The sequence below is a fragment of the Entelurus aequoreus genome, linkage group LG22 (genome assembly GCF_033978785.1).
Source record: "Entelurus aequoreus isolate RoL-2023_Sb linkage group LG22, RoL_Eaeq_v1.1, whole genome shotgun sequence".
Lineage (NCBI taxonomy): Eukaryota > Metazoa > Chordata > Actinopteri > Syngnathiformes > Syngnathidae > Entelurus > Entelurus aequoreus.
The window spans coordinates 44,357,468-44,380,552 of NC_084752.1; the positions used below are offsets into that span (position 1 = coordinate 44,357,468).

The 23,085-nt window shown below is 40.6% G+C and overlaps 1 protein-coding gene across 1 annotated transcript in view; it reads right to left on the reverse strand.

Annotated features, from left to right (window-relative positions):
- Positions 1 to 10,860: 10,860 nt before the first annotated feature.
- LOC133639812 (glutamyl-tRNA(Gln) amidotransferase subunit B, mitochondrial-like) overlaps positions 10,861 to 23,085 on the reverse strand; it is a 137,890-nt gene continuing 125,665 nt past the window's right edge. The window contains 11 exon segments of the mRNA XM_062033429.1: positions 10,861 to 11,349; positions 14,236 to 14,253; positions 14,255 to 14,281; positions 14,283 to 14,375; positions 14,444 to 14,543; positions 18,507 to 18,570; positions 18,573 to 18,639; positions 18,709 to 18,732; positions 18,734 to 18,830; positions 18,832 to 18,897; positions 22,775 to 22,820. Coding sequence (XP_061889413.1) covers positions 11,200 to 11,349; positions 14,236 to 14,253; positions 14,255 to 14,281; positions 14,283 to 14,375; positions 14,444 to 14,543; positions 18,507 to 18,570; positions 18,573 to 18,639; positions 18,709 to 18,732; positions 18,734 to 18,830; positions 18,832 to 18,897; positions 22,775 to 22,820 — 752 coding nt within the window. The 3' untranslated portion in view covers positions 10,861 to 11,199.

Genomic DNA, 23,085 nt, shown 5'->3' on the forward strand with positions numbered 1-23,085 from the left:
AGTGAATGTATGTGTAGTATGTGTATGTGTGTGTTTGTACAGTGAATGTATATGTACAGTATGTGTATATGTATGTTTTTACAGTGAATGTATATGTACAGTATGTGTATACAGTATGTTTGTATAATGAATGTGCGTGTGGATGTACAAACTTTGAGTGTGTAAACATGTACTGTATTTATTTGTATATGTATGTGGGAGCGTAGGTACCTATGTATGTCTGTATGTATGTGTGTGAGTATATGTGAATTTGCATGTACAATACATTTGACTCCCAGTGTGTGCGGGAGCCAGAGTACGGCCCCAGCCTCCCCGAGAACCCATCCCACAAACAGTAGGTGTGGTGCCCAGGGAACCAGGGGCCACCGCCCCCACGCAGCCAAGCCGGACAGCGACAGGAACCCCAGAGCCCGGCCCACCGTGCCGCCCACAAGGGCCAGCAGCAGGCCGCAGACAGACGCACCCGACAGAGGACAAGGCACGAGAAAAACAGGGGGAAGCCAGACCCCAAGCCAGCGAGAGACCACACCCCACACGGACAGAAAGGCGGGACGCCCCGCCCGAGGGGCCCGGAGACCCCCCGCAACCGGACGGGAAGACCGCCCCCGCCCCACCGGCAACAGGGCCCCCACGAGCCCACCCCCACCCCCGGAGAGCGCGGCGAGGCCAGCCCACAGCCACCCCACCCAAGCCGGCCGCCACAGGACCACCCAGCACAGGGCCACAGGAACCACCCACCCCACCCGCAGGGACCCCAACGATGGAGATGGAACAACCAGCAACCGCCCCGCCGAGTCCCAATATAATACACAATTTTAGATAATATTGAAAACAAAACAATATAAAAAAAACTGGTTCTCAAACTTTTTCACTAAGTACCACCACAGAAAAAAACGTTGCTCCCCAAGTACCACCATAGTGACCAACATTAAAATAAAGTAGCGTAGTGGTTCGAAGTATTCATTAAAAACAAGGCAGAGGTTTTATTTAGCAAGTATATTAAATATTTGTGGCCACTGTAACATTACACAGTTTGAATATAGGTGAAATAAAGCATTACTGACCTATTTAAGCATTTATTTTGCCATACCACTAGTGAATCACTGCAATGGAATGTACTACTAACATCTATAGAAGTTGTATGAAATACAGACGTCTGTCAAACACACCATCAGCAGCTTCTCCATTTTCTCCTGGATAAATGTCATTTAGATGTTTTTATTTTTATTTTTTAAATGTCTTTTGCTGGCGTTATCGACTAATTTTGCTTCAGTATGGTGCAGATTAGCAGTGCTAGTCAGCTACAGGTTGGTCATGTTTTTAATGATTCATTTATTTAATTCAATGAATATCATCTGCTTCTTCTCCTTCTCTCACTTCCATCGTTACCCTGCTTTAAAAAAAAAAAAAGATATGTCGATCACCACTATAAGCTAATGCTAGTAAGGCCCCGGATGTTGTGGTGGGATCTTACAGGCTTCACTGTGACGTTGGCTATGCAACAACAATTAGCTGGGAGACAGCCGTGTATTTGGACAGTTTACAATGTGATGGTGTAGATTAGTAATAAATTATCACAATAAAAATAATGTATTGTCTAAATACTGACAGACCTCTAAAATAACTACATATTATTAAAGTGGTAGAGACATGTCGATTTGGAATCACATTCATATTTGGTGGAAGTCAAAAAGCTAACATTAATATATATTTAGAAACAGGTCATGTTGTTTATCCACTAGAGGGAGCTGCCTGCTTGTTTATCTGCTTTAAGGTTTGTGCTGGCGCACTCAGCATTGGCTACACCTTAACAATCAAATATATATATTTTTTAGAATATCAGACAAAAATTGCGTGGTTTTCCAAACATAAGAATTTACATTATAACATATGCATATAATTTACAGAATTATCAACCTTAAGAAAGTCAGTGACTTCACTATAAAAGTGGGTGACATTGTTATCACCAGGAAAGATGAGGTCACCTACCTAGGTTCCATTCTAGAGGCTAATCTTTCCTGTGATAAAATGGCAATCAAAAAGGTCAACCAACGAACAAGATTTTTCTACAGAATCTCCTCTCTGGTCAACAAAAGCACCATGAAGACTCTAGCGCAGTGGTTCTTAACCTGGGTTCGATGGAACCCTAGGGGTTCGGTGAGTCGGGCTCAGGGGTTCGGCGGAGGTCAAAACACACCCAACTCTTCGTGTAAATAAAAACTTCTCCCTATCGGCGTATTACGGATACGGCAACAGCAGAAGTCCGACTGATTTGCAGGTGTTGGTTTTGTTGTTTGAACAAGGTGATGTTCATGCACGGTTCATTTTGTGCACCAGTAAAAAAACATGGTAACACTTTAGTATGGGGAACATATTCACCATTAATTAGTTGCTTATTAACATGCAAATTAGTAACATATTGGCTCTTAACTAGTCATTATTAAGTACTTATTAATGCCTTATTCGGCATGGCCTTAGTATAACCCTAACCCTCCAACCCTGGCCCGAACACTCTAACCCTAACCCTAACAAAATAACTCTAAATTAAGTCTTTGTTACTTAGAATATGTTCCCCATACTAAAGTGTTACAAAAACATATAACTTTGTCTTGAATTTGAAATTATTTTTTAAATTTTTACTAAAGAAGGGTTCGGTGAATGCGCATATGAAACTGGTGGGGTTCGGTACCTCCAACAAGGTTAAGAACCACTGCTCTAGCGGGAACCCTCATTCAACCCTTTTTTCGATTACGCATGCACCTCCAAAACCCTCAAATCAAGACTTCTAACATCCAGAACAAGCTAGTCAGGTTACTTCTAGACCTCCACCCCAGATCACACCTCACTCCTACCCACTTCTGGCTCAGGGTGGAGGACAGAGTTAAACAACTTGCACTGAGCCTAGTCTATACAATTTGCTACACCTCCCTGATACCGAAGTACATGTCAAACTACTTCCAGAACGTAAATGACCGCCATAACCACAACACCAGGGGGAGCTCCACTAACCACGTCAAACCAGATTCCAATCTAACAAAGGTCTTATAATAAAAGAGGAAGAAGATAGTTAGGGTGAGACTCAAGTTTCCTGTGAGGACACCACTTCCCAGAACAAGCTAATCAGGTTACTTCAAGACCTCCACCCCAGATCACACCTCACTCCTACCCACTTCTCCAAAGTGGGCTGGCTCAGGGTGGAGGACGGAGTAAAACAACTTGCACTGACCCTAGTCTATATAATAACCCGGCCTCTTATACTCGTGATCTTGTCCTTTCGGTCACAACCCAAAGCTCGTGACCATAGGTGAGGATGGGAACGTAGATCGGGCGGTAAATTGAGAGCGTTGCTTTCCGGCTCAGCTCCTTCTTCACCACAACAGATCGACACAGCGTCCGCACTACTGAAGACGCCGCACCGATCCGCCTGTCGATCTCACCTACCACTCTTCCCTCACTCGTGAACAAGACTCCGAGGTACTTGAACTCCTCCACTTGGGGCAGGGTCTCCTCCCCAACCCGGAGATGGCACTCCACCCTTTTCTGGATTGTAAATAATTAAATGTATATACTTGTTCTAATGCTTTCTGAGCTCACTATGTTCACTGTACATGTCCTACCAAGTCAGACCTACACTGTTACAATGTCCATTTATCAGATGATAAACTTGTATGATGACTGAAATACGCTAATAGCAACCTACCCCACCCCCCCGGCCCGCCAACCCCCTCCACGTCCCACCCCCCGGATTGTACTCTGATGATTAACTTGTATGATGACTGTATTATGCTGATATATACCGTAATTTCCGGACTATAAGCCGCACCGGACTATAAGCCGCACCAGCTAAATTTAGGGGAAAATACAGATTGCTCCATATATAAGCCACACCCGACTATAAGCCGCAGGGTTTTGATGTGTAATTAGCGTAGTATATAGGGCAGGGGTCTCAAACACGCGGCCCGCGGGCCAACTGCGGCCCGCGAGACGTTATTTTGCGGCCCCCACCTTCATATGACAGTTTAATGGTAGTGCGGCCCGCGAGTTTTAAATGAATGCCGCTTGTCAGCATTGTGTGCGGAGCTGAAGGATTCTACCAATCACGGTGTGGTATCAGACTCTTGAGGGCGTCCTTAGTGTCCTCTAAAAAATGTCACCGCATCATCTTTTTCACCATACTAACATCTCCATATTAACAGCATGCCGGCCCAGACACATGTTGTGTGAGGCTTGTTCTTCAAGTATGTTCTTCAACACATACTTGAAGAACAGCCATACATTTCACACTGAGGGTGGTCATATTTTATTTTATTTATTTTTAAACACTGTTACAAATATGCGCCACACTGTGAACCCACACCAAACAAGAATGACAAACACATTTCGGGAGAACATCCGCACCTAAACACAACAGAACAAATACCCAGAATCCTTTGCAGCCCTAACTCTTCCGGGCTACAAAAACACCCCCGCTACCCCCAACCCCGCCCACCTCAACCCCCCCACACACACCTCAACCTCAACCCCCCCCCCCCCCCCATCTCCCGAATTCGGAGGTCTCAAGGTTGGCAAATATGCATTGACGTCACTTGCGTGATGCAAGCAGAGAAACATTTTGCCGCTTTTTCACGACACCCGCACACGCTCTTCCTCCCTCGCTCTCTGCCTCCCTCGCTCGCTCGCCTGCTCGCTCCCGCCCCCGTTGTGAACAGTCCGGGCGGGGAAGACGAGCACTCCGCCGAAGGAGCGAGCGACAATACAAAAGTGTGGTGCACTGGACCCCAGCGCTGATACTCCGACAGAGAGTCGCTGGGCGAATCAGACGTGTAACACAATAGTGGTGAAGTTAGCCCGTTCGGGGCTAATTGTGGTACCGTAACTGTAAACTCCACGGCGAGCCGCCCCCCTCCCACTCCCCCTCCCGTTGGCTCCAGACAGAGACGATTTTTGATGCAATATTTCTTTGTTGAGCACAGGGGCACCCCGACGTGTCTTATTTCATTTCATTTTTATTTATCTCCTTCATTGATGTGCATCTTTGGTCGATAGACAATTATAATAATAAATAAATGGGTTATACTTGTATAGCGCTTTTCTACCTTCAAGGTACTCAAAGCGCTTTGACAGTATTTCCACATTTACCCATTCACACACACATTCACACACTGATGGCGGGAGCTGCCATGCAAGGCGCTAACCAGCAGCCATCAGAGGCAAAGGGTGAAGTGTCTTGCCCAAGGACACAACGGACGTGACTAGGAAGGTAGAAGGTGGGAATTGAACCCCAGTAACCAGCAACACTCCGATTGCTGGCACAGCCACTCTACCAACTTCGCCACGCCTCAATTATTCAATTATACATTTACACACCAATGCCTGAGAAGGAGCAGGATAAAGAAAAGTCTTATATTTTTCTGCCCCCTTCAACATAATACGTAGTCTTACTTAATGATATCATATAAACCAACAATTACATCCAAATATAACGAAAACAAACAAAAAAACACAACAAGTGCAAAACTTCATGATGTACAAACCGAACAAAAAAAAACAAAAGAAGTAATATACACCTCACAGGATGAAACAAAACAAATACAAAACCAGGCAAAAAATAAGTAAAATAATAAATATAAAGCAAAATGTAAACACTTATGGCTGTCCAGATGATCTTATTGTTCTGTCTTTATATATTTTTTCAATTGGAATATATTTTTACAATCTGTTATCTCATTGTAAAGAGAATTCCATAGTTTAACCCCCCACCACTGATATGCACCTTTCTTTTAAAGTTGTCCTTGAATACTGATGTTGGAAATGACCTTTTCTTCTATGCTCTTCATTCTCACAAGTGATGACAAACATTTTTTGTAAATTTGCTGGTAATGTTTTACTTTTAGCCTAAAACATGACACATCATGTCTGTAACTTTACTAGCTCCTGTAATTCCAATAAACCCGAATGAATAAATAATATGTAAGTGTGTTCTAAGTAATCTACTTTATGAATAATCCTTATTGAGTTAGAGTTTGAGTTTGAGTTTATTTCGAACATGCAAGCATACAACATGATACATCACAATTTCCAGTTTCTTTTCAACATGTTCGAAAAGGAGTAGGAAGAAGCAGAGCTTATTTAATCCTACCCCTTTTCTTTACATAACAGTTGCAAAACTTTTTGTTCACTTCCTGTTCACAATTTTTTCACAATAAACTCCATAAGTAATTACAATAAAAATAAATAAATAAATAATAGTAAGAATTTAATAATAATAATTGGTGAAGTAAGTCATATTTCATATGATGAGATAAGTAAGATTACTTTAAGAATGAATGAATGGATGGATGAAATAAATTGAGAATGTTTGTCATGGTTCTTCTTCTTTGTACTTTGTAAACACTTTAAGTTTGAAGAGTTTCTTGAAGTGTATCATATTAGTACATTGTTTGATTGCTTTGCTTAATCCATTCCATAATTTAATTCCACATATTGATATACTGAAGGTCTTAAGTGTTGTACGTGCGTACAAATGTTTTAAATTACGTTTTTCTCTAAGATTATATTTATCCTCTTTTGTTGAGAAGAATTGTTGTATATTCTTGGGTAGCAGGTTATAGTTTGCTTTGTGCATAATTTTAGCTGTTTGCAAATTCACTATGTCGTGGAATTTCAGTATTTTTGATTCAATAAATAAAGGGTTTGTATGTTCTCTATATCCAACATTATGTATTATTCTAACTGATCTTTTTTGTAACACCGTTAATGAATGAAGTGTACTTTTGTAATTATTTCCCCATATTTCCACACAGTAGCTCAGATATGGTAACACTAGTGAGCAGTAGAGAATATGAAGGGATTTTTGGTCTAGAACATGTTTTGCTTTATTCATTATTGACGTGTTTCTTGCAACTTTATGTTGTATATTTTTTACGTGAGATTTCCAGTTCAATTTATCATCAATCATTATACCTAGAAATTTGGTTTCGTTTACTCTTTCAATTTCCATTCCGTCTATTTGTATTTGTGTTTGACTTTCTCTTCTACTGTTACAAAATTGCATTATTTTAGTTTTACTAAGATTATGGCTCTTTTCTGTAGTTGATACAGAGAAAGTTGCGGTGATAGAAGGAAGGAATACAATTTGAAACGTCATTATACAATTAGACATGCTGAGGAGTATGCAAAATACCAGGGAGACGAGAGAGTGAACCGGGTTGCACATTTTAAAACCAGTCTTCTGAGGCGACAAGATTTCGTCAAGAAAGCAAGCGAAAAGAGCGACGCAGCAGTCAAAGCTAGCTACACGGTGAGTGAGATGGTTGCTATGGCGGGAAAGCCATTCAAAGAAGGGGAATTCATTAAAAAGTGCATGCTAGATTTTTTTTAAAGAAATCTTTTCTCGCGGCCCAGCCTCACCCAGTTTCCGCATCCAGTGGCCCCCAGGTAAATTGAGTTTGAGACCCCTGATATAGGGGTTCCTGCTACCACGGAGGGGATTGTCGGGACAGAGATGACTGTTTGGGAACGCAAAGCGTCCCATTTATTAACAATAAATCTTTCAATCATTCAATCAAACTTTCACATCTTTGACATGGCGAACAGCATTCATGCAGAGTACAAATAATACAACGGTGCAAAGTAATACAAAGTGCTCGCCTGTACGTTATCAAAATAACCAGCCTACCGGTATATGAAAAGTCAGTCTTTAATCATTGTGTCATCGTCTTCCTCCTGCGTACTAAAACCACCGAAATCCTCTTCGTCGGTGTCGGAGAAGAACAGGCCGTAAATAAGCCGCACCCTTGTATAAGCCGCAGGGACCAGAACGAGGGGGAAAAGTAGCGGCTTATAGTCCGGAAATTACGGTATTTGTACCATGAATTGATTAACGTGGACACCGACTTAAACAAGTTGAAAAACTTATTGGGGTGTTACCATTTAGTGGTCAATTGTACGGAATATGTACTTCACTGTGCAACCGACTAATAAAAGTTTCAATCAATCAATCAAAACAAAGTGAGTTCACTCATGACGCTGCAACTTTTACAGCCAGAAACTCTTTAATACTTGGCATAAATAAGACAACATGAAATGATCGTACGTGAACAAAATGTGCATTATTTACAGTCACCAAGAATGGATATTGTTCACATTTGAACCGATACGATACAGAGGTCCCGGGTACCAATTTTCTGCACTTTTTCTTACAAAATAACTAATTATGATAGCCGCTGTCTTGCTTCATCATCACATTTCTGAGTCTCATTTGCAGGTATGACACAAAGTTGCGTGTCCAAGATGGCAGTAGTGTTTAGTTTATGGAAGGGGTGTCCAAACTTTTTCCACTGAGGGCCGCACACGGAAAAATTAAAGCATTTTGATATTTTTCATTTTCAAACCGTAACAAAATATATAGATTTTTTTTTTTTTAACAATTAGGGCTCCTGGGGCCCGTAAAGCAGGGGTGGGCAATTAATTTTTACCGGGGACCGCATGAGCAACCCGAGCACTGCTGGAGGGCCACATCGACAATATTTCAATTAAATTTTGCTCAATATTATTTTTGATATATACCGTAAGATAAATAATAATAATAATAATAATAATAATAATAGTAATACTTCAACATAGTGTGTGTAACAGCATTCCATGACTAATATAAATAAATTAACACTAATAATAAATGACAGTAAAATAAGCACACGTATGACTGAGGAGTCATAGTGTAACTTTGTGTGGTGTTTGAGTTGTCCGACTTTTTGTGTGGCCATAAACGCACTAGTGGTTTAGTGCTATGCGTGTTGGTGACAGATGACAAGTTGGTTTTGGCCTGGTTTGTACGGCAGAAAATGACTAGTTTTTCCAGATAGAAGTGTTTTACTCATGTTTTTGGTGTGGTTATGGCCGAATATAAACAAGTTTTACTCAATAAAGTTATCTATATAATTCCTGTCCTCGAAGCATCTCGATAGACGTTACAATAATTGAACGGTGTTCAATTGAACGGTGTTGACGAACACCGTTAGGGCCGCTTGTTGTCACTGTCACTCAAAGTTGCATTGCAAAATTACATAGAATAAATATGTTTATTTTGTTTAGAATTCAGATGGGATTTGATTTGGTGCGCGGCATATATTTGCTGTGCGCAGAGGACGCATGAGCAGTGCGCAATTGCGCAGGCGCGCACCTTAGAGGGAACGTTGCTTGGCAGTCCATGTCTTGTTGAAAACACGCCATTCCTCATCAACTTTTCTCTTTTTAGCGTCTCGGGTGTAAACCGTGCATCACTTGTCGCTGCGTGTGCACCTTCACTCGCAGGTTACACACGGACACACGCCCATGAATAATACTTTTCAAAATAAAAGCAGCACAGTTGTATTGCGCGCACGACATAGATGTTTTTTCAACTTTATTTTGTAATTTGTGATTGCAGCTGTTCACATTCACTCACAATCACGCACACGCATACGTCCACACGGAAGTAATACAAATAACGCTTTTCAAAACAAAAGCAGCACCGTTGTATTGCACACTCGACATAGATACTTCTTAAAATTTATTTTGTAATTTATAATTGGCCTCACGCGGGCCGGACAGGGACGCACAAAAGGCCGGATGTGGCCCGCGGGCCGCAGAATGCCCAGGTCTGCCGTAAAGGGTCTCAGTCATTAAAATGTTAAAAACAAGTCAAATTATTATTGCCTATTATTATATATGCCTTTTCTGTCAAAGACAACTTTGTTTTTTATAGTAAAAGTGAAATATGCAGTATTTCCCCCACCGCCCACATTCAGAAAGCAATGTTTGATGTGAAGTAATTGGAGCCCTGAAAAGATGAATAATGCATGACACCATTGATTTTATTTTCATTATTATTTTTGATTAATCACAGTGAAAAGATAAATAAAATCCCACTAAATATCTTTGGGATCCAAAAGGTACCCCATTCCTGAAGTGATACATTTTTATTATTATTTGTTTTACTTTCAACACTTAAGTTACGAGATCAACTTCAGATGTATCTGTCGATTTTACGTTTGAACTATTATTTTGTTTGTTTTATTCTCTTTTGTCAAAGAAAACTTGGAGGTTTTTATATGGCAACCACACAATATATGCAGTATTTTTCCACATAAAACATTTTAATGTGAAATATTTGAAGTCATTGGAGCCTTGAAGATGTCAATAATTCATTATTATTGATTTTGTCTTTTTTTTTTTTTTTTGAGCAATGGCAAAAAAAAGGAAAATAAAGATAGACAAAATAAAAAAAACAGCCTGCATGGCAGCTTTGTGTCAACATTGCAACGTTTTCTAGTTAGATTTCACCTCATTCCACTTTTTTAATGTTTTTTTGATTTTTGCAATGGCATCTCCAGAATGTGTGGCGGGCCGCTAAACAATTAGCCCCGGGCCTCAAATGGCCCCCGGGCCGCACTTTGGACACCCCTGGTTTATGGCGTGTTTGCTCGTCTGTTCAGTCCTTGCTAAATGTAGTCTTTAGATGCGCCCTAAAAAGTGTTATCAATGTTAAGTATTGTACTTATTACGCAACAGCTGTTTGAGTCTAACATGCATCTTAGTTGTAGTTTTCATTACCCAATCTGTAGGTTGACATTGCCATGTAAACTCCCTAATGCTGATCCCCCAGGAAGAAGTAAAATATCTCACCACCGTGACTGTAAATAGTATAATTTGTCTGTACAATTATAACCCTGCATAACAATGTAAGTTTATGAACATTAAAAGGAAACAACACCCGTGGTTACAGTGAAGCAAAGTTCTACATAGGCTTCATTATATTCTGGTCCGGGGAAAAAAAGGATGTTCCCGGAGGAAACATCGCAACACGCCCCCCCCCCCCCCGCCCCACTATTTGAGAAGGACTGATGTAACATGCCGAAAGCAAAGCCCAAGTTTATTAGCACCAACCTAGCGCATTTTTGGAAAAGTGAAGCCTTACTTTACTTGGGATGAGGCGTTTTTGAGAGTCAATTTCTATGATGGCATTGGAAGTTGCAACATACCTCCAGTAGAGGTCATTGGGCTGAGTCCGCTCTCAGTGCTGCTGGAGTGATGGTCCACACGCAACCCGGGTCTTGTAACATTGGCACCGATTTTGGCCGGTGCCAAAAAACAGGCACCGAATTCGGTAGCCATCCCTACTTACTGTAGTTGATCTAGACAGATTGAAATGTGGCGATGCTAGTCTGTCGAGGTGTCCTTGAACGACAAAATCTTCTCCTGTAGAATCTCCCGCACTAGAACCGGGTCGGCTCGGCCTTTGGTCTCCTTCTGAATCAGTCCCATGAGCTTGTTCAGAACTTTCTGGTTCCCCGATTTGATGGCACGGACCTTAACGGAGAAGCAGAAACTCAAATTACCTCACATTTGTCCCATGAGAATACACATGACCATAAATAGTCTGTTCCCGAGTCAAACTGTGACCATCATAGCAGACAACCAATCAATCAATGTTTATTTATATAGCCCCTAAATCACAAGTGTCTCAAAGGGCTGCACAAGCCACAACAACATCCTCGGTACAGAGCCCACATAAGGGCAAGGAAAACTCACCCCAGTGGGAAGTCGATGTGAATGACTATGAGAAACCTTGGAGAGGACCGTATATGTGGGTAACCCCCCCCTCTAGGGGAGACCGAAAGCAATGGATGTCGAGTGGATCTGACATAATAGTGTGAAAGTCCAGTCCATAGTGGATCTAACATAATAGTGAGAGTCCAGTCCATAGTGGATCTAACATAATAGTGTGAGAGTCCAGTCCATAGTGGATCTAACATAATAGTGAAAGTCCAGTCCATAGTGGATCTAACATAATAGTGAGAGAGTCCAGTCCATAGTGGATCTAACATAATAATGAGAGTCCAGTCCATAGTGGATCTAACATAATAGTGAGAGTCCAGTCCATAGTGGATCTAACATAATAGTGAGAGAGTCCAGTCCATAGTGGATCTAACATAATAGTGTGAGAGTCCAGTCCATAGTGGATCTAACATAATAGTGAGAGTCCAGTCCATAGTGGATCTAACATAATAGTGAGAGTCCAGTCCATAGTGGATCTAACATAATAGTGAGAGTCCAGTCCATAGTGGGGCCAGCAGGAAACCATCCCGAGCGGAGACGGGTCAGCAGCACAGAGATGTCCCCAACCGATGCACAGGCGAGCGGTCCAGACTCTGGACAGCCAGCACTTCATCCATGACCACCGGACCTGTGTTCCCCCCCTCCACAAGTGAGAGGGGGGCAGAAGAAAAAAGAAAAGAGACGGCAGATCAACTGGTCTAAAAGGGGGGTCTATTTAAAGGCTAGAGTATACAAATGAGTTTTAAGATGGGACTTAAATGCTTCTACTGAGGTGGCATCTCTAACTGTTACCGGGAGGGCATTCCATAGTATTGGAGCCCGAATAGAAAACGCTCTATAGCCCGCAGACTTTTTCTGGGCTCTGGGAATCACTAATAAGCCGGAGTTCTTTGAACGCAGATTTCTTGCCGAGACATATGGTACAATACAATCAGCAAGATAGGCTGGAGCTAGACCGTGTAGTATTTTATACGTAAGTAGACAACCGTAAAGTCACATCTTAAGTGCACAGGAAGCCAGTGCAGTTTAGCCAGTATAGGTATGTATATATATACACTACCGTTCAAAAGTTTGGGGTCACCCAAACAATTTTGTGGAATAGCCTTCATTTCTAAGAACAAGAATAGACTGTCGAGTTTCACATGAAAGTTCTCTTTTTCTGGCCATTTTGAGCGTTTAATTGACCCCACAAATGTGATGCTCCAGAAACTCAATCTGCTCAAAGGAAGGTCAGTTTTGTAGCTTCTGTAACGAGCTAAAGTGTTTTCAGATGTGTGAACATGATTGCACAAGGGTTTTCTAATCATCAATTAGCCTTCTGAGCAAACACATTGTACCATTAGAACACTGGAGTGATAGTTGCTGGAAATGGGCCTCTATACCCCTATGTAGATATTGCACCAAAAACCAGACATTTGCAGCTAGAATAGTCATTTACCACATTAGCAATGTATAGAGTGTACTTCTTTAAAGTTAAGACTAGTTTAAAGTTATCTTCATTGAAAAATAAGGACATTTTGATGTGACCCCAAACTTTTGAACGGTAGTGTATATATTAGAGATGTCCGATAATATCGGCCTGCCGATATTATCGGCCGATATATGCATTAAAATGTAATATCGGAAATTATCGGTATCGTTTTTTTTATTATCGGTATCGGATTTTTAAAATTTTTTATTTATTCATTTTTTTAATTAAATCAACATAAAAAACACAAGATACACTTACAATTAGTGCACCAACCCAAAAAACCTCCCTCCCCCCATTTCTTTCTGTTATCAATATTCTGCTTCCTACATTATATATCAATATATATCAATACAGTCTGCAAGGGATACAGTCCGTAAGCACACATGATTGTGCGTGCTGCTGCTCCACTAATAGTACTAACCTTTAACAGTTAATTTTACTAATTTTCATTCATTACTAGTTTCTATGTAACTGTTTTTATATTGTTGTACTTTCTTCTTTATTCAAGAAAATGTTTTTAATTTATTTATCTTATTTTACTAATTTTTTTAAAAAGTACCTTATCTTCACCATACCGGATTGTCCAAATTAGGCATAATAATGTGTTAATTCCACGACTGCATATATCGGCTGATATCGGTATCGGTTGATATCGGTAATTAAAGAGTTGGACAATATCGGCAAAAAGCCATTATCGGACATCCCTAATTTATATATATATATATATGTATATAAAGGTATATACAGTATAGGCGTAATATGATCAAACTTTCTTGTTCTTGTCAAAAGTCTAGCAGCCGCATTTTGATTAAAGCAACAGTTCTGTAACTGTCGTGCAAGAGTAAGAACAAGTGAATATTTACATCATAAAACAACAAAACAATCGGGAAATAACAAAAGTTGTGTCCCGTTTCACTTTTTAACTTTAATTAGCTGTCGTACAAACAAGGTTTTAGCAAGAATCAATAAAAACACTCTTACCTTGGACAACAATTTACAATAGTCGCAAGCCAGTCGGAGGCTCACTGGCAAGTTAGCTAGCTTGCTAATCCTTTGACGCTCGCTGAACTGAAGTCCAGCTTGGTCGGCCCAGGTCACAATGTTCTCGCTCAGATGACAGTTTGACGACACGAGGCACATTTTTTCCCCGAAAGGTGTGTTCTTACCTTGTCGGGATGCGTGTCCCAGAACCTTCTGGCAGATGTCGTGCAGGCTGCGTGACGTCGCTAACGAGGCCCAGGTCCTGTTCCCGGATGATCCGTGCCGGCGTTTTTTCGCCCGACGACCTCCACATCTCCTGGAACACCTGAGGACGAGGATGGCCGCAGGGTGGTGGCGTGTGACTGTAATTGAACACACGTGCAGAGGACTGACCTGCTTGGCCACGGAGGACGAGATGCTTCCCCTTTCCTGGAGCTCCAGCAGCTCGGCCAAGGCGGACGGGGGAAACGGGGCTGAAATGCAATCAAATAAGCTAATTGAACGAAAGAGCTTAATTCATTGATGAACATAAAGCTCATTCCCGATGTAAGAATGGGAAGAAATGCCCTGCTAAACATTAGCTGCTTAAATCAAGTAGAGCAATAGAATGAATCGACGTGTACCTTGGAGATCTAATGTGTAAATGCACAATATTATGATTAGAAATCTTTTGTTACAGACTAAAAACTATGTGAATAAAGTTATTTTTTGTTTTGACTTGATATACAGTACAGGCCAAAAGTTTGGACACACCTTCTCATTCAATGTGTTTTCTTTATTTCATGACTATTTACATTGTAGATTGTCACATCAAAACTATGAATGAACACATGTGGAGTTATGTACTTAACAAAAAAAGGTGAAATAACTGAAAACATGTTTTATATTCTAGTTTCTTCAAATAGCCCCCCTTTGCTCTGATTACTGCTTTGCACACTCTTGGCATTCTCTCCATGAGCTTCAAGCACACCTGTAAGTTGAAAAACCATTTCGGTGACTACCTCTGAAGCTCATGGAGAGAATGCCAAGAGTGTGCAAAGCAGTAATCAGAGCAAAGTGTGGCTATTTTGAAGGAACTAGAAAAAAAAAAAAAAATATATATATATATATATATATATATATATATATATATATATATATATATATATTATATATATATATAAATATATATATATGTACACTACCGTTCAAAAGTTTGGGGTCACCCAAAACAATTTGTGGAATAGCCTTAATTTCCTAAGAACAAGAATAGACTGTCGAGTTTCAGATGAAAGTTCTCTTTTTCTGGGCCATTTTGAGCGTTTAATTGACCCCACAAATGTGATGCTCCAGAAACTCAATCCACTCAAAGGAAGGTCAGTTTTGTAGCTTCTGTAACGAGCTAAACTGTTTTCAGATGTGTGAACATGATTGCACAAGGGTTTTCTAATCATCAATTAGCCTTGTGAGCCAATGAGCAAACACATTGTACCATTAGAACACTGGAGTGATAGTTGCTGGAAATGGGCCTCTATACACCTATGTAGATATTGCACCAAAAACCAGACATTTGCAGCTAGAATAGTCATTTACCACATTAGCAATGTATAGAGTGTATTTCTTTAAAGTTAAGACTAGCTTAAGTTATCTTCATTGAAAAGTACAGTGCTTTCCCTTCAAAAATAAGGAAATTTCAATGTGACCCCAAACTTTTTGAACGGTAGTGTATATATATCATATATATATATATTTATGTATTTATTTATTTTTACTGCAAAGCAGTAATCAGAACAAAGTGTGGCTATTTTGAAGGAACTACAAAAAATAAATAAATATATATATATATTTTTTTTTATGCACTACGAAAAAAAATGTTTTTAAATACATATATATATATATATTTTTTTTTCTAGTACATAAAAAAAATATATATATATATATATATTTTTTCCCCCTCTAGTTTCTTCAAAATAGCCACACTTTGCTCTAATTACTGCTTTGCACACTCTTGGCATTCTCTCGATGAGCTTCAAGAGGTAGTCACCTGAAATGGTTTTCACTTCACAGGTGTGCTTGAAACTCATGGAGAGAATGCCAAGAGTGTGCAAAGCAGTAATCAGAGCAAAGGGGGGCTATTTTGAAGAAACTAGAAAAAATTTAATATTTAAAAAAAAATTATATATATATATAATATATTTGTAAAAAATGGTTCTTTTGTTGATTGGGAAACACTAAAATTGGCCCTAGTGTGTGAATGGGAGTGAGAATGTTGTCTGTCTATCTTGTCCAGAGTGTACCCCGCTTCCGCCCGATTGTAGCTGAGATAGGCTCCAGCACCCCCCGCGACCCCGAACGGGACAAGCGGTAGAAAATGGATGGATGGATGGGGTTCTTTTGTAGTATGTAATGCTGCTATAACCAAAAACAAGCTCTGAACAGAGGAAACTAAAACTGGTATATGTATTTATATTGCGCTTTTGTTTTCTTTAATGTTAATAAGGATACAATCTTATGCAGGTGTACTTACTGTATAAACATTTAATATTCATTCGTGGCACAAAATAGTTTATTATTGCTGGGGGGGTGGCAGAAAACAATTGAGAAGCACAGTGTTAGTCAAATGAGGCCACTTCAGCAGAGGAACCTTGTACAAAAATTAAATTAAGTTGCCGAGATGGGTCAATACACATTTGAAGTAGTTCAACAAGTGTACTATCACATTAAGAGTTGGAAAAAAACCCTGAAATTTAAGTTTATTTTGAAAGCGTGAAAAGCAGAAAATGGCAGGATTCAGTGGAATAACTTAATAAAAATAAAGAGGTCAAACAGTATCGTTTTTAAACTATCTACAGGAAACAGGTAACTAGTTAAGGGTTAGAATTAGAGATGTCCGATAATATTTTTTATATATTTAAATTATTAAATCAACATAAAAAACACAAGATACACTTACAATTAGTGCACCAACCCAAAAAACCTCCCTCCCCATTTACACTCATTCACACAAAAGGGTTGTTTCTTCTGTTATTAATATTCTGCTTCCTACATTATATATCAATATATATCAATACAGTCTGCAAGGGATACAGTCCGTAAGCACACATGATTGTGCGTGCTGCTGCTCCACTAATAGTACTAACCTTTAACAGTTAATTTTAGTCATTTTCATTCATTACTAGTTTCTATGTAACTGTTTTTATATTGTTTTACTTTCTTTTTATTCAAGAAAATGTTTATAATTTAATTATCTTATTTTATTTGATTATTTTTTTTTAAAAAGTACCTTATCTCAACATACCTGGTTGTCCAAATTAGGCATAATAATGTGTTAATTCCACGACTGCATATATCGGTATCGTTGATATCGGTATCGGTAATTAAAGAGTTGGACAATATCGGAATATCGGCAAAAAGCCATTATCGGACATCCCTAGTTAGAATCACTATTCGATTCACATCCGAATAGCAATTCTTATTTTACCCTGATTCTTAATCAATCATAATTTTAAAAATGGATTAAAATAATACAATTTTTAATAATACATATTTAAAATGAGTGTTTAGGCCAGGATTGCCACTTTTTCTGCAGGCGAGTTACTTTTCAATTGACCAAGTCGAGGTGATCCACCTCATTCATTTATATAATTCAGATGAATTTATTTATGAAAGAGAGGTTGTTGACAAGTTAAAGGTGTTTATTGATACTACAAGCATGTTTAACACTTTCATTTATGTCATGAAGACAAGAATGTAAGTTATACAAGTTAGTTTTGACGGCAGGTACGGCGCGAGATTCTGTTGAAGTAAAAAGTGTTTCTCGCCTTCCTGTCGGTCATTTTTTCTTAACAATGATCTGGCAGCAGCCAGCGTCATCTCACAAGACCCTCGGGTGCCGTAAATGTCAATCAAGTGACCAAAGTGACGTCTTGGTGAAGATCGATGATTGCTCATTTTTAGGTTATTTTTCAATGCCTGGCTGGGGATGGACTGACACACCCTCCACCATCCACCGCTAGCTGGCCATCCACGTAATGGCCACCCCTGGTTTAGGCCATCTCCATGCGATAAAAAGGAACTTTTCCAAACTGTAAACTTTTATTATACCAAATAATACTTTGAGCATCTATTTGAATTGTGACCCCAGGATCGGATTAAACCGTTAAGTGTCCAAAGAGTCACACTACCAACGTAATCAGCTGAGATCAAAGGTCAAATTGTGACATTTCCATACCATCTTTCCACTTGCCACCATCTTAAAAATCACCTCTATTTCAAATGTTAGGTCGATTAATCATGGTTGTGTGAATAGAATCCAAATCAGACCTAGCATTCCTGCATAGCACCTCCTTGGCTGATATTTAACAATGAATAGTGGTTAACTTCTTAATAGCTTTTAAAGCCAAACAAATCAGGTCATCCTGGAATGTAGATCTTAATGCAGAATATTACACACTATGTAGTACTTTGTCATGCTCACCTTTGGCTCACATTCAGTTCTCCTTGTTTAAGGAGGGCCAGCAGCTCGTTGGTCACCCAGCCATCACCTTCCTGGGCTCCCTCCTGGTGGCCTTCAGCACGGACTCAAAGTACTCCACCAGGCCTTCCTCGTTCTGTGACCACAGCACGCCATCAAACTAAACCGGGCCACCGGCTCCGAGCCAAAGTGGCGCTGAACTGACCAGCAGGGTGAAGCTGTGCTCGGGGCAGGATGCCGAGAGTTTGGACCAGCCTGTCTCGCTTCTTGCTGGGCAGCTCTGGAAGCCCCGCCCTTAAATTCTGTATGACCACCGCCTGGTCGGCCGGCCGGTGGGCACGAGGCGTCATCCTCGTACACCATCAGAGGGGGCAGGTTGGGCTCTGGCATGAACCTGAAGAGGATGTGGGCGTGGAATCACTCAATGGTCACAATATTAGGTACACTTGCACTATGCACAAACAGCTGGATCCAGACTAAATGGTCACAATATTAGGTACACAAACACAGCTGGAACGAGACTAAATGGTCACATTATTAGGTACACAAACACAGCTGGAACGTACCGATCGAGACTAAATGGTCACAATATTAGGTACACAAACACAGCTGGAACGAGACTAAATGGTCACATTATTAGGTACACAAACACAGCTGGAACGTCCCGATCGAGACTAAATGGTCACAATATTAGGTACACAAACACAGCTGGAACGTCCCGATCAAGACTAAATGGTCACAATATTAGGTACACTTGCACTATGCACAAACACAGCTGGATCAAGACTAAATGGTCACAATATTAGGTACACAAACACAGCTGGAAACCGTCCTGATCGAGACTAAATGTAGGTCATTCATACAATATTAGGTACACTTGCACTATGCACAAACACAGCTGGATCCAGACTAAACGGTCACAATATTAGGTACACAAACACAGCTGGAAACGTCCTGATCGAGACTAAATGGTCACAATATTAGGTACACTTGCACTATGCACAAACACAGCTGGATCAAGACTAAATGGTCACAATATTAGGTACACAAACACAGCTGGAAACGTCCTGATCGAGACTAAATGGTCACAATATTAGGTACACTTGCACTATGCACAAACACAGCTGGATCAAGACTAAATGGACACAATATTAGGTACACAACACAGCTGGAACGTCCCGATCCAGACTAAATGGTCACAATATTAGGTACACTTGCACTATGCACAAACACAGCTGGATCAAGACTAAATGGTCACAATATTAGGTACACAAACACAGCTGGAACGGTCCCGATCGAGACTAAAATGGTCACAATATTAGGTACACAAACACAGCTGAATGTCCCGATCCAGACTAAATGGTCACAATATTAGGTACACTTGCACTATGCACAAACACAGCTGGATCAAGACTAAATGGTCACAATATTAGGTACACAAACACAGCTGGAACGTCCCGATCGAGACTAAATGGTCACAATATTAGGTACACAAACACAGCTGGAACGTCCCGATCAAGACTAAATGGTCAAGCAATATTAGGTACACAAACACAGCTGGAAACGTCCGATCGAGACTAAATGGTCACAATATTAGGTACACAAACACAGCTGGAACGTCCCGATCGAGACTAAATGGTCACAATATTAGGTACACAAACAGCTGGAACGTCCCGATCGAGACTAAATGGTCACAATATTAGGTACACAAACACAGCTGGAATGTCCCGATCCAGACTAAATGGTCACAATATTAGGTACACAAACACAGGCTGGAACGTCCCGATCAAGACTAAATGGTCACAATATTAGGTACACAAACACAGCTGGAAACGTCCTGATCTACGAGACTAAATGGTCACAATATTAGGTACACAAACACAGCTGGAAACGTCCTGATCGAGACTAAATGGACACAATATTAGGTACACAAACACAGCTGGAACGTCCCGATCCAGACTAAATGGTCACAATATTAGGTACACAAACACAGCTGGAATGTCCCGATCCAGACTAAATGGTCACAATATTAGGTACACAAACACAGCTGGACGTCCCGATCAAGACTAAATGGTCACAATATTAGGTACACAAACACAGCTGGAACGTCCCGATCAAGACTAAATGGTCACAATATTAGGTACACTTGCACTATGCACAAACACAGCTGGATCAAGACTAAATGGACACAATATTAGGTACACAAACACAGCTGGAACGTCCCGATCCAGACTAAATGGTCACAATATTAGGTACACTTGCACTATGCCACAAACACAGCTGGATCCAGACTAAACGGTCACAATATTAGGTACACAAACACAGCTGGAAAACGTCCTGATCGAGACTAAATGGTCACAATATTAGGTACACTTGCACTATGCACAAACACAGCTGGATCCAGACTAAACGGTCACAATATTAGGTACACAAACACAGCTGGAAACGTCCTGATCGAGACTAAATGGTCCCCAATATTAGGTACACTTGCACTATGCACAAACACAGCTGGATCAAGACTTAAATGGTCACAATATTAGGTACACAAACACAGCTGGAACGTCCCGATCGAGACTAAATGGTCACAATATTAGGTACCACAAACACAGCTGGAATGTCCCGATCCAGACTAAATGGTCACAATATTAGGTACCACAAACACAGCTGGAACGTCCCGATCAAGACTAAATGGTCACAATATTAGGTACACAAACACAGCTGGAAACGTCCTGATCGAGACTAAATGGTCACAATATTAGGTACACAAACACAGCTGGAAACGTCCTGATCGAGACTAAATGGACACAATATTAGGTACACAAACACAGCTGGAACGTCCCGATCCAGACTAAATGGTCACAATATTAGGTACACTTGCACTATGCACAAACACAGCTGGATCAAGACTAAATGGTCACAATATTAGGTACACAAACACAGCTGGAACGTCCCGATCGAGACTAAATGGTCACAATATTAGGTACACAAACACAGCTGGAAACGTCCTGATCGAGACTAAATGGTCACAATATTAGGTACACAAACACAGCTGGAAACGTCCTGATCGAGACTAAATGGTCACAATATTAGGTACACAAACACAGCTGGAAACGTCCTGATCGAGACTAAATGGTCACAATATTAGGTACACAAACACAGCTGGAAACGTCCTGATCGAGACTAAATGGTCACAATATTAGTAACAAACACAGCTGGAAACGTCCTGATCGAGACTAAATGGTCACAATATTAGGTACACAAACACAGCTGGAACGTCCCGATCCAGACTAAATGGTCACAATATTAGGTACAAAAACACAGCTGGAAACGTCCCGATCGAGACTAAATGGTCACAATATTAGGTACACAAATACAGCTGGAAACGTCCCGATCGAGACTAAATGGCTCAATATTAGTACACAAACACAGCTGGAATGTCCCGATCAAGACTAAATGGTCACAATATTAGGTACACCAACACAGCTGGAATGTCCCGATCAAGACTAAATGGTCACAATATTAGGTACACTTGCACTATGCACAAACACAGCTCGAACGTTTCGATCCAGACTAAATGGTCACAATATTAGGTCTTACTCGCTAGCATTAGCTTACAGCTAGAGATGGACATACGTTTGTTTTTTAACCACTGGAATGAAGAAAGTGCTTGTGAAGGACAGTGCGAAGAAGAAGAGGCGGACGACATTCATTAAATTAAAGAAAGAAATCATTAAAAACATGACATAGCGTGTAGCGCCGTATCACTACTAGTCTGCACCGTGCTGAAGCAGAAGGAGTTGACGCCAGCCAAGGACGGTGAGATAATGATTAAATGGCGGGACATTTAACTATAAAAATATGGAACAGCTGCTGATGGGGTGTTTGACAGCGCCAAGCAGCTGGAAGGAGATCCCGCTCTCCAAGCTAAATGCTGTATATTATTATTGGATTACTTCATAAAACTACAGTAATTGTTAGTAGTACATTATATTGTTTATATACAATAAATGTTCTTGAAAAGTTTTCCTTTGTTAAAATTGTGCTGTTTTGGGGGGACCATGCACCAATAAAATTGATTTTACTTAATTTCAATGGGAAACGTTGATTTGAGATACAAGTGTTTGAGCTAAGCGCTCCGTCACAGATTCTAATTTGAGGGGCTAGCGTATTAGAAACAGCTGTCAGTACGACAACAATGAAGACACCGCTAATTGGTTTGTCTCCAGTCTCACTTTGGTTGTGTAGCCGTCCTTAATGTTTTGACCACACACCTGTAGTCCTGAAGACCCTCCTTGTCCCTCATGGGCATGGTAGTCCTGCAACAACAAGAAGAGGAAAGCCATTAAATAAACATTGATGGTGAGTGATGAGAAGCGGGCTAACTAGACTCGCTGGGCACTTCATCAGGTCCACCTGCGCACCTCTAATGAGGATGCTATTGGCTCTCATCGCGTGTGCGGCAGGTGGACCTAAGATAGAGTCCAGTCGGAGAAGGAGCCAACCACAAGGGCTCAGGTGCACTATTCCACATGATGAAGATGCTGGCCTCAGCTGCGTGGGAGTAACACTGAGGTCAGGGATA